This window comes from Cervus canadensis, chromosome 3 (genome assembly GCF_019320065.1).
Source record: "Cervus canadensis isolate Bull #8, Minnesota chromosome 3, ASM1932006v1, whole genome shotgun sequence".
Lineage (NCBI taxonomy): Eukaryota > Metazoa > Chordata > Mammalia > Artiodactyla > Cervidae > Cervus > Cervus canadensis.
Genome location: NC_057388.1, coordinates 9629685 through 9643024, shown reverse-complemented (window position 1 = coordinate 9643024; position 13340 = coordinate 9629685). Strand labels below are relative to the sequence as shown.

Genomic DNA, 13340 nt, shown 5'->3' with positions numbered 1-13340 from the left:
AAAGTGACTTAGACGCACACACAGGTGACTTAAGATAACAGAACTTTACAATCTCACAGTTCTGGAGGCCAGAAGTCTGAAATCACAAGGTTGAAATCCAGATTTCCACTGGAAACAGTGGAAACAGTAGCTGACTTTATTTTTCTGGGCTCTGAAATCAGTGCAGATGGTGACTGCAGCCATGAAATTAAAAGACGCTTACTCCTTGGAAGGAAAGTTATGACCAACCTAGACAGCATATTAAAAAGCAGAGACATTACTTTGCCAACAAAGGTTCGTCTAGTCAAGGCTATGGTTTTTCCAGTAATCATGTATGGACGTGAGAGTTGGACTGTGAAGAAAGCTGAACACCAAAGAATTGATGCTTTTGAACTGTGATGTTGGAGAAGACTCTTGAGAGTCCCTTGGACTGCAAGGAGATCCCACCAGTCCATCCTGAAGGAGACCAGTCCTGGGTGTTCATTGGAAGGACTGATGTTGAAGCCTAAAACTCCAATATTTTGGCCACTTCATGCGAATAGCTGACTCATTGAAAAAGACCCTGATGCTGGGAAAGATTGAGGGCAGGAGGAGAAGAGGATGACAGAGGATGAGATGGCATCACTGACTTGATGGACATGGGTTTGGGTGGACTCCAGCAGTTGGTGATGGACAGGGAGACCTGGTGTGCTGCGGTTCACGGGGTCGCAAAGAGTCAGACATGACTGAGCGACTGAACTGAACTGAAAAACTGAAAACAACCCAAATGTCCATTAACTGAGGAAAGGATAATCAAATTATGGTCTATCTATACAAAGGAATATTATTTACCAATGACAAAGAAAGAAGTTCTGTTATATGCTCCAACATGGATGAACTATTAGAAATATTCTAAGTTAAAGCCCACTATATATATATATACACATATATATATATAAATGATTTCATTTATATGAAATGTTCATATACAGGCAAACATACAGAGACAAAAAATAAGTAAGTGATTGTCAGATGCCACAGGAGGAGAAAAGTGCCAATTAACTGGTAAAGGGTTATTTTTTGAAGTGATAAAAATATTCTGAAATTAGATAGTTGCGATGCTGTTGCTGAATTATTAATATATACTTTATAGGAGTGAATTTTTGGCATTTTCGGTATGTGACTTATATCTCGATAAAGCTATTACTACACAACAATTATTGAGATAGGCAAGACTCTAAAATGCACTCTAAAATCCCTCAAGATTGTCTACACTAATGCCCAGGACTAAGTATGATGAAGACCACCCTGTGATTACATTACCAAATATGGAAAAAAGGGATTTTACTGATATAATTAAGATTACTTGAACTGCCTTGAGTTAATCAAAACAGAGATTATCCAGGTGGAACAAACCTAAGTGAACAAGTCCTTTTAAAGTAGACCTTTTTTCTTCTCCTAATAAAAGATGGGGAAGTCAGAGAGAATTGCTGGCTTTTGAAACCAAAGGGGTCAAGTGCAAGCACCAGAGACCTGAGAAGCTGAGAAGGCTTTTTAGCTGACAGGTAGCATGAAAACAGAAACCTCAGTCCTAAAACCACAAGGAACTGAACTGGGCCAGTGTCTTGAATGTGCTCAGATGCAGATTCGTCCTCAAAGTCTTCAGATGAAAGATCAGACAACACCTTGATTTAGGCCCTATGAGAACCTAAGCTGGGAACCTAGATAAGACTTCCAGACTTTCACAGAACTGTGAGAAAACAAAAGGGAGTTGTTTTAAGCTGCTAAAACTCATGGTGTTCTATTACACAATAATATAAAACTATTACGGTGATGAAAGATACCAACTCCCAGACTGAAGTTTAGTTACACCTACATATAAAAAGTATGGAAAATAATACAGAAAGTAAAATATACGACAACACTAAAAGGGTAAGAGAAGGTAAATGAGTTACAAAGTTGGCTCCTGCATTATTTTGGAAGCATATTAACCTAAGGTCAACTGTAACAGAGCAAGATGCATATTGGAATGTTGATGGTAGCCACTACCAGAATATACATTTTAAGGCTGACAAAAAAGTGATCTGAAAATTGAAAAGACACAGATCAATCCAAAAGAAAGCAGAGAGAGAGAAAAAATGAATGAAAAAACAGTTATCTACACTTTTAGAAATCAAATAGCAATATGATGGGCTTAAACCCAACTATGACAATAAATACATTACATGAAAATGAAATAAAGGTCCAATCGAAACACAAATATTGTCAAACTGAATTTTAAAATTAGAAAACAAAACCCTATATGCTATTTATAAGAATACTTTAACTACAAGGTTGAAGTTAAAATTAGACTGGAAGCAAAACTACATTGAAAGTAAAAATTACAGACATGATTTCTTAAAATTATGAACTACAAAGGAAATCTTATCAAAATTCTTTCTTCATTTATTAAAATGATCAATATGGTATTTTTCCTATAGCTGTGAATTAGTAAATTAAATTTATTAATTTTTAAAAAGTCTAGCCAACCTTGTTTTCCTGTACTCAACTCTGCCTATTCTTGAAGTATGGTTTTTTTTAAGATATACTGGATATAACCTGCCAATCTTTTGTTCAGGACTTTTGCTCTTAAGTTCTTTGAGGTACTAACCTGTAATTTTTCTTGTTTGTAATGTTTTGGCATTAGTGCTATGATGGCCTCATAAAATAAGTTATAAAGCATTCCCTCCTTTTCTATTCTCTGCATTGGAAGACAGATCCTTAACACCTGGACTACCAGGGAAGTTCTTTTCTTTTCTCTGAAGGAGTTTGTGTTGATATTACTTCCCCCTTAAAGGTTTAGAAGAATTGATCAATGACCATTGATCAATGACAGCCACAGGCCTGGAGATTTCTTTGTGAAGATGCTCTGAAGCAAAGATTCAATTTCTCTAAAGATACAGGACTACTCAGATTATCTATATTATATCAGCTTATTATGTTTGATTTCACAAGGAATTCATTCATTCATTTCTATCTAAATTGTCAACTTTATTAGCATAAAGTCTATATCATTTTATTTCTAATGTCTTAAGATCTATGTAGGAGCGTGTTCAGTCACTTCAGTCGTGTCCTACTCTTTCCGACCCCATCGATTATAGCCCCACAACGCTCCTCAGTCCATGGGATTCTCCAGGCAAGAATACTGGAGTGGGTTGCCATTCCCTCCTCCAGGGGATCTTCTTGACCCAGGAATCAAATGCGTGCCTCCAGTGACTTCTACATTGCAGGTTGTTTCTTTACCACTGAGACACCAGGGAAGCACCTTAAGATCTATAGAATCCCTTTAACTGATGACATAGTTTCTTTCTTTTTCTTGCCCAGTTTTGCTAAGTAGTACTGTAGATTTCTTTCTATTATACATTTACTTTCTCTCTCATTGACTTCTCAGTTCAGTTGCTCAGTCGTGTCTGACTCTTTGCGACCCCATGGACTGCAGCACGCCAGGTCTCCCTGTCCATCACCAACTCCTGAAACTTGCTCAAACTCAAGTCCACTGAGTCAGTGATGCCATCCAACCATCTCATCCTCTGTCGTCCCCTTCTCCTCCTGCCTTCAATCTTTCCCAGCATCAGGGACTTTTCAGAGTCAGCTCTTCATATCAGGTGGCCAAAGTATTGGAGTTTCAGCTTCAACATCAGTCCTTCCAATGAACACCCAGGACTGATCTCCTTTAGGATGGACTGTTGGATCTCTTTGCAGTCCAAGGGACTCTCAAGAGTCCTCTCCAACACCACAGCTCAAAAGCATCAATTCTTCAGCGCTCAGCTTTCTTTATAGTCCAACTGTCACATCCATACATGACCACTGGAAAAACCATAGCCTTGACTAGACGGACCTTTGTTGGCAAAGTAATGTCTCTGCTTTTTAATATGCTGTCTAGGTTGGTCATAACTTTCCTTCCAAGCAGTAAGCGTCTTTTAATTTCGTGGCTACAATCACCATCTGCAGTGATTTTGGAGCCCCCAAAAATAAAACCAGCCACTATTTCCACTGTTTCCCCATCTACTGGCCATGAAGTGATGGGACCGGATGCCATGATCTTCAGTTCAGTTCAGTTCAGTTGCTCAGTCATGTCTGACTCTTTGCGACCCCATGAATCGCAGCACGCCAGGCCTCCCTGTCCATCACAAACTCCCGGAGATTACTCAAACCCACGTCCATCAAGTCAGTGATGCCATCCAGCCATCTCATCCTCTGTCGTCCCCTTCTCCTCCTGCCCCCCAATCCCTCCCAGCATCAGGGTCTTTTCTAATGAGTCAACTCTTCGCATGAGGTGGCCAAAGTATTGGAGTTTGAGCTTCAGCCTCAGTCCTTCCAATGAACACCCAGGACTGATCTCCTTTAGGGATGGACTGGTTGGATCTCCTTGCAGTCCAAGGGACTCAAGAGTTTTCTCCAACACCATAGTTCAAAAGCATCAATTCTTTGGTGCTCAGCTTTCTTCATAGTCCAACTCTCACATCCATACATGACCACTGGAAAAACCACAGCCTTGACTAGATGTACCTTTGTTGGCAAAGTAATGTCTCTGCTTTTTAATATGCTATCTAGGTTGGTCATAAATTTCCTTCCAAGGAGTAAGCATCTTTTAATTTCATGGCTGCAATCACCATCTGCAGTGATTTTGGAGCCGAGAAAAATAAGTCAGCCACTGTTTCCACTGTCTCACCATCTATTTCCCATGAGGTGATGGGACCGGATGTCATGATCTTAGTTTTCTGAATGTTGAGCTTTAAACCAACTTTTTCACTCTCCTCTTTCACTTTCATCAAGAGGCTTTTTAGTTTATCTTCACTTTCTGCCATAAGGGTAGTATCATCTGCATATCTGAGGTTATTGATATTTCTCCCAGCAATCTTGATTCCAGCTTGTGCTTCTTCCAGCCCAGCGTTTCTCATGATGTACTCTGCATATAAGTTAAATAAGCAGGGTAACAATGTCCTTGACATATTCCTTTTCCTATTTGGAACCAGTCTGTTGTTCAATGTCCAGTTCTAACTGTTGCTTCCTGACCTGCATACAGGTATCTCAAGAGGCAGGTCAGGTGGTCCGGTATTCCCATCTCTTGAAGAATTTTCCACAGTTTATTGTGATCTACACAGTTGAAGGCTTTGGCATAGTCAATAAAGCAGAAATAGATGTTTTCTGGAACTCTCTTGCTTTTTTGATGATCCAGCGGATGTTGGCAATTTGATCTCTGGTTCCTCTGACTTTTCTAAAACCAGCTTGAACATCTGGAAATTCATAGTTCACATATTGCTGAAGCCTGGCTTGGAGAATTTTGAGCATTACTTTACTAGCGGGTGAGATGAGTGCAATTGTGCGGTAGTTTGAGCATTCTTTGGCATTGCCTTTCTTTGGAACTGGAATGAAAACTGACCTTTTCCAGTCCTGTGGCCACTGCTGAGTTTTCCAAACTTGCTGACATATTGAGTGCAGCACTTTCACAGCATCATTTTTCAGGATTTGAAATTGCTCAACTGGATCTTAGTTTTCTGAATGTTGAGCTTTAAGCCAACTTTTTCACTCTCCTCTTTTACTTATATTGACTTCTACTCTTATAATTTATCTTCCCACTATTTCTTTAGGTTTAATTTGCTGTCATTTCCTAAACTTTTTGAAATGTAAGTTTAGGGCACTGATTTTCAAACTTTCTTCTTTACCAAAAAATGCATTTAGACCAAAAAATCCCCCCCTCTGCTTCAGTTATACCTCACAATTTTATATTATATGTTTATTAACATTCATTTTTTAATATTTTCTAATTCCCAATATGGTTCCTTCTCTATCATGGAAAATAGGTTGCTTAATATCCCCAAACTGGCAGATTTTCTAGTTCTCTCTTATTTCTAGTTTAATTCCACTATGGTCAGAATATGCTCTGAATTCAATCTTTTGACTTCTTCTTTTTCAAAGACTTGCTTTACGGCCCACCAATTGATTGACTTTGATTAACTGTCCTTCTGCTCTGAAAAAAAAATATGAATTCTTCAGCTATCAAGTATTATAATGTATATATAATATATATATAAACATATATATATATCAATATATCTACATAAATTAGGTAAATTTTACTAATATTTGGTCAAACATATATCCTGACTAATTTGTCTGTTTATATTACCAGTTACTAAAAGGGCACCCAAAAATTCTCAGTTACGGTTATAAATTGTCTATTTCTTCTCCTAATCTGAATAAATTTGCTTTATATATTTTGTTTTTATTTTAGTAAGAGCTTACAAATTTAGGACAGTTACACCTTCCTAATGAAAATCTATTCATCATTATGATGAATGAATTCACCTTTACTTTTACTAATACCTTTTGACTTAGAGTTGACTATCTCTTAGGAATTTCTTTCATCTGATATAGAGTATCTACAAAAACCTACCACAAATATCATATTTACCGGTAAAGTACTGAATGAAAGAATGTCCCTTGTTGGCACTTTTATTCAAAATTGTACCAGAAGTCCTAACCAATACAAATGTTAGAAAGTAATATATAAAACCATCACTATTCACACATGACATATTGTATACATGGGCAATTCAAAAGAATTTCCAATTAAATTTAGTAAAATGCTAATTTAACCCCCAGACCATAGGAATCCTAGGTCAATACACTAAATCAAACTCAACGTCTATGTGTATGAGAAACAACAAAAGCAAGACAATTCAGAATAATATTTATAAAACCACAACATTTACACCATGTTCAGCCATGACTAGTCAATGGTGACAGAAGTTAAGAACAGCAGTTAACTCTGAAGAGGCTACTGACTGAGGGAAGTACAGAGATTCCTCGGGGACACTGGAAAAGCTACACATGTTAACCTGGGCCGTTTAGGCAGTGTGTGTGTCTGCGTGCTAAGTCACGTCAGTCGTGTTCCACTCTTTCCGACCCCATGGACTGTAGCTCGTCAGGCTCCTCTGTCCATGGGGATTTTCCAGGCAAGAATACTAGAGTGGGTTGCCATGCCCTCCTCCAGGACATCTTCCCACTCCAGGGATTGAATCCACAACTCTTGGGTCTCCTGGACTGTAAGGCAGGTTCTTTACCAACAGAGCCACCTAGGAAGCCCCTTATGCAGTGTACATATATTAAAAATTCATAGAGCTGTACAATAAGATATGCCAACATTTGTGTGAGTTAAATTTTAATAAAATTTTTTCAAAGGAAAAAACTAGTAGTCTATCACTATCCTCCCAAACTGTGTGCAATAAAAGGCAGGCCCATTTTAAAGATAAAGCCACAGGTGGCTCAAGCAAGCATAAGTCCACTTGTAAAGGGTCCCAAGGTCACAACTAGTAGACAGCAGAGACAGGGGCCCTGACTTCCAAGTCATGTTCGTTTCACTGCAACATAGTCAGAAACAATAGCAAAAAGGAAAAATTTCGCTTTTTACTGGAAACCATAAGTTGGTGAGTATTATCCAAATTGATTCAATAAAGCCAAGGAAAACTTCCTCTGCATCTCTTTCCCCAAGAACATTTTATAGAAATGGAAAGATCTGCATTTTATATCCTTTCTTCTAATTTACTATACTAATACACAAAAGATGGCAGTTATGATCAAAAAGCAGTAAGTATGTAAAGTACAGACTGCAACCAGATGCTGAATAACAGAATTGACTGTAATCATAAAGTTAAGTGAAAAGCAATCTTGATCATTACTTTAAGCACTGTGGGTGTCACCTGCGTCTTCAAGAAACCAGACGTAAGCAGGATACAAAGAATTTTTTTTGGCAAACGAAAGAACAGGTGCAACGAAATTAAAATTAAAGAGATTTTAAAGTGCAAACATGGTGAAGAAGATAATAACCGATCTACAAACTGTCTCAAATATGTTGACCTCCAAGTTAAAGGGAAAATATCAATGAATTACAAGTGTGTGAAACACAGATCTTTTACTTAACCTAATAAAAGACTTAAAGCAATAGAAGTTGGGCTCCAGAAGTGAATGATAAAAGCACAGAGTTTAAAGAAGGCAGAGTATCCAACATAAGCCTTATACACTTTGAAGAGAAGGAACCCGATGCTCAGAAAATTAAAAAGATTGGTTAAAATCACACAGGCAGTAAAGCTATTGATGAACACAGTAAAGGTAGGAACCCCAAGGCCACTGATAACACCACATGGCCCCAAACTTTTTACCAGCAGGAGGAAAAGTGGAATTTGATAGTTCTTTACTCACTATTTGGTGTATTTATGTGTATGTACATATACAAAAAATTTATGTATATGTGTATGTACATATATACACGTATGTTTATATAATGTGTATATATATATATACAGAAGAGAAACTAGTCTGACATAAGAGGTATATATTATAAAGACACTTCCTTTCGCTCTCATTTTAAGTTCAAATTTTAAGCCCTCTTGTATAGTTTAGACATGGAAAATAGTCAAGTTTTACATAATTGAATTTTTAGTAGAACATGTCAAGTGATTAAAAAAATAAACAAATTTATTGATACCATTTTCACCAAATTCCCCCCAAAATTGGTTTCTGAAAACACTTCTCCCTGTTTTCCCAATGAATACAGGAAAGAGGGCTGCAACAGTATCTCCTATTCCACACACAGCTCTTCTACGACATGACCTAACCACTCCCCTGTCAACAGAAGAAGTCTGCTTTCCCTCCCCTTCAATCTGAACCGCGTTATGAGAAGTCTGCATTCAATGGAATGTAGCAGAAGGACTGCATTAGTCCCGAGCGTGTATCTGAAAAGGCCAAGCACCCTCCGCGTGGTTCTCTTGGACAGCTGGTTCTATGGGAAGTCAGCTGCCATAGAAGAAGTCCAAGCATGCTGAGAATACCACACCAGGGAGGCCACACGTGGGCACGCTGACTAACCAATCCAGCTGTACACCCTTCTAGCCACCTCCACCAAGGTGCCAGGGAGGCCATCTTGAACCTGCTACACCAGGCTGACCACTGGTGAGTCACCCCAGTCAGCGCTATGAGGAGCAGAAGAATCTTGATCCCTGCTTAAATTAATCCTGACTCACAGAATACATGAAATAACAATAAGATGGTGGCTGTTTTAAGCCTGTAAGTTTCAGGATAGTTTGTTACAATGCAATACTAGGAAAACATACCCATGGACACTTATATTTCAATGTATATATAACAAATAACTTCAATGTATATGTAACAAATAACTGCAATGTAAATTGAAGTTATTATACTGGTTAACCTTTTCCTTAAAAAAAAAAAAAAACTCTCAGATATCTTATACAACAACTAAAATTACTGATAACTTATTTTCTATTCTCTCTGAAGCCTTAACCAAAACAGTTTATTTGGCAGAAGATATATGGGCAGGGGAGGGAGGAGCGGTGTGACATGAGCAGGCAGGTCAGTTCTAGAAGATATCAGGTCCAATATTCAAACCAGAACACACGATTCAATCACTTGACCGAGACAGAAAACAAAGGTAAGTATATGGATAATAAAACTAACTCTAGAAGCACACATTTTTAAGGACACTTTAAGGAATAAACCAAGACTTTCTTACTCAGGCAAGCAAAGACTTTTCTCCCTAAAAGGATAAGTGATCTTTCTCTGCTGACATCAGTCAATGCACCTTTAAGGTCACTGAAAACATTTATAAACCTTGATTATTAAAGTAATTAAAAACAAAATGCACTTGTTAAATGTCTTGACAACAGTACACTACTGCATAGTTTCTACGTCACTATTGTTTTAGATTATTTGTGCTTTGGGGATTTCTGCGACATCTGGCAGAAGACTGACAGCTCTCGGTGTATACAAACTTAGAGCCTGAACATAAAGAAACCTGCGGGAATAAAACACACCCTGAAAGATGTGAAGTTACACTGACAGACGACAGAGACTGCGCTTCCTCACATGCTCATCCAACTTGGCCCAAGAAAAAGATAATGGCAGGCAAACTTTAATACGTCCACAAAAAAACACCAGTACATTCTATAAACAGATGTTCTGCCACAGAGCAAAACGCTTCTATGTGCACCTGGTTGTTATGTCTACATCTTCAAACCAACAGCCTAAACGACTCAAAGTCAGGATAATTCGGTTCAGGAATTTCTTCATTCTCAAGAGCTCTATTTGGCAGAAGACCATGAAACAAACTGTAAGCATATTTAAACACTTTAATAAAATCAGAACAGATGATTTGTAGTTTACCATGTTTCACGGTATTTTCTGGTATTTGCGTAGGATGATTTGGTGAAGGAGGTATTAAATCAGAATTTAGTAGATTTAGATTCATCATTGGCTAATGTAATGACTTTCATCAACTCAATATTTGTACACTGGCATCATTTCTAAACTGCCTATCGAGTTTATCTTGCTTTAGAACACAGTGATGGTTGGCACCCACTTTGCCAAGTGATTTTCATTATAATTTCCCAATGGCAGCTGTTGGAAAGAGAATGATTACAGGCAGTATATAAGCAAGACTGGTTTAAACACTGGGTAAAGGGAATACTAAAAAAAAAGAAAAGAAAAAATTAAATCTTTATGTTTTAACCTACTTTTATAATATACAGACCAGTATGAAAAAAGGGAAAGATCTGCAGGTAATACTTAGGGTGACCATTTACTCCAACCACCTCATTTTACAATTGATAGATTGTAATTGATTACAATTGATAGACAGAACCATATCCCAGAGGGTTAAGTAATTTGTTCAATGTCAGAAAAGTGGCAAGAGGCAAAGATGGGATAAGAACCCAATCTACTATTTCCCAGTCTTCCTCTCCTTCTAACAATACAACATAGCCTCCTCATTGGGAATCAAGTTTCACAAGTGTTTCTGAGAAAAGTCAATTAAAATGTTGAGTGTTTTGAAAACAGTAATTAATATCTATGTTTTCTAAGTTCAAGGTGAACTTTTGTGAGGAATCTCCATTAGCATCTAGAAATGCCTATTATGCCTGGTGGCAACAGATGACAAACATCTCTTGATAATAAAGTGGAATGCAGAACGGAAACCATTAAATGAGCCCACATTTCTGCATTGCATACATCTTGCAGTCACAACGAACAAAAGACCCTCCAGTGGTACTGTAGGATATAAAGCAATCTTTGGGAAACAGAAAAGCAGCACGCCTTCATTCTAACGGTTAAGTGAGGCTTTTCGTTTCTTCACAGTTCTTGATTCTTTTCCATTTCCCATCTGTGATTACAAGATTCCCACCCTCATTTTGGAAAGCAGTGTGTACAGGCTGGGACTTCCATTTAGTAGGGCTTAAGTTTTAACAGAAACGGAAGTTGTAAACAAAGGTAGTGTTAGGGTTTTGTCTTGTTGCCTTACCACTGTCTTCCTGTGCATGCGTGCTAAGTCACTTCCATCACGTCTGACTCTATGTGACCCCATGGACTGTAGCCCAGCAGGCTCCTCTGTCCATGGAATTCTCCAGGCAAGAATACTGGAGTGGGTAGCTATTTCCTTCTCAAGGGTATCTCCCCAACTCAGGGATCAAATCCAGGTCTCCTGCACTGCAGGCAAATTCTTTTTGAGAATCTGAGCCACCAGAGAAGCCCACTTTGGTAAAGAGTCAATTTAAATATGCTTTCAAAATAAATATTTAATAAATGAGTGAATGAAAGTCACTCAGTCCTGTCCGACTCTTTGCAACCCCAGGGACTACACAGTCCATGGAATTCTCTAGCCCAGAATACTGGAGTGGGTAGCCTTTCTGTTCTCCAGTGGATCTTCCAGATCCAGGAATTGAACCAGGGTCTCCTGCACTGTAGGCGGATTCTTGACCAACTAAGCTATCAGGGAAGCCCATATTTAATTTTAATAGTTTACTATTAAGACAGAAAATGTGTACTGAAATATATTGAATAGTAAATTAAATTAGTCAATGGTTTCACATGCAGTAATCTCTCTTCTGACTCAGCACATATCACCGTGACCAGGGGTTGACTCCGAACAAGGAGAAAAAGAATTTCAAATCCCAACTCTCCCTGGTACCAAATAACAACAGAATTAAAACATTTTAAAAAGCAGAATAACAAGTGAAATGTACCTCAATGCAAATGATAAAATGTACATAAGAGAGAGCGTGCAGGGCCCAGCTCACATGAAGAGAGGTCTAGTAACTGCCTGCTCTCTCGGTTTAATGCCACTTGCAGTACACCATCACACGGCTGTGTAAACATTCTTTCCACCTTTCCCCATTCCCAAAGCTGTTCCACTGCACCCTTTTTAAAACTGGTAGTGATTGTTTGTGAGAGCAACACAGTACATAGTCTTGGCCTTGTAGCTAGATTCTGAATATCATGCCCCACTGTCTAAAAGCCTTTTTACTCCTAAAAAGCACACAGTTTCAAGTACCTCCCGCCTCACTGAGTGCTGCCTCTATTGATTTAACTTCATTATAAACTTACACCACATATGCAGGTAGAGACTAGTGGTCAAATGTTTCTAAGGATCCTCAATGTAAGACTCATCTTATACCCACAAAGAAGTCAGTTCAACATTTTAAACCCCTCAAGACAAAGTACAGATTGAAATTTACAAAAAGTAATGAGGACAATTTATGCTATTTTTGGTAAAAAATAAAAAAAAACCTAACCACCCTAAAAAGAGCTATGAGTCTTTCAAACTCAAAAGTAATTCTTTTAAACCAATCAAGTCTATAAGATGAATAAACATGAGAAAAAGCTATTCTCACTACCTAAATAAGTCTGTTCATGTTTTATTAGAGTTCTTACCTATGGTAGTTCTTAAAATAATTGACACTTTGTTTTCTAATAGATTCTTGCAAAACTTCAGACTTGCTACCACAAAATTCTTCTCCAACTTGCATCAACCTACGTGGACAGAAAGATTTATAACAATTTCAGCAACATGCTTATTATAAGGAAACAAAAGAAGTCCAGGTCATCTTTATTCAAAGATAACAAATCATAAAAATTTGGATACTTGAAGAAATTCTAAAGATCACAAATTCATTACAGTTTACAAACATCCAAAGGGCAAAAATATTTAAACACATTCACACATAAACCAGCAGAAATTAGACTGTGAATGCTCAGTTATCTTCACTTTCATGAAGTTATAGCTTATAACTCACTGATTCAAGATTTCATTAATTATCATGGTTCAATGAATCAAGATAAAGAATAAAACAAGATCTCAAACAGTACCTGCTGATTATATCCAAAACAAAGATGAAATCATCATATTTGAATATAGACAAATCAGTTCCAAGCAAGTAGGTTTTAACTTTTAGCTGAACATCCTATAAAACAAAACAAAAAATGTTTCAAGTAAATCCAAAATATAGAAAGTAAGTTTTCAGAACCATGTTTTTGTATAGCTACACATTAAA

General features: G+C 37.7%; 1 protein-coding gene across 1 annotated transcript in view; it reads right to left on the bottom strand.

The window, feature by feature from the left end:
* Positions 1 to 13340, bottom strand: part of VPS50 (VPS50 subunit of EARP/GARPII complex) — a 120604-nt gene that overhangs the window by 43649 nt on the left and 63615 nt on the right. The window contains exons 15-16 of the mRNA XM_043462594.1: positions 13156 to 13250; positions 12721 to 12819 (exon numbers count right to left, since the gene is read on the bottom strand). Coding sequence (XP_043318529.1) covers positions 12721 to 12819; positions 13156 to 13250 — 194 coding nt within the window. The remainder of the gene's footprint in view (positions 1 to 12720; positions 12820 to 13155; positions 13251 to 13340) is intronic.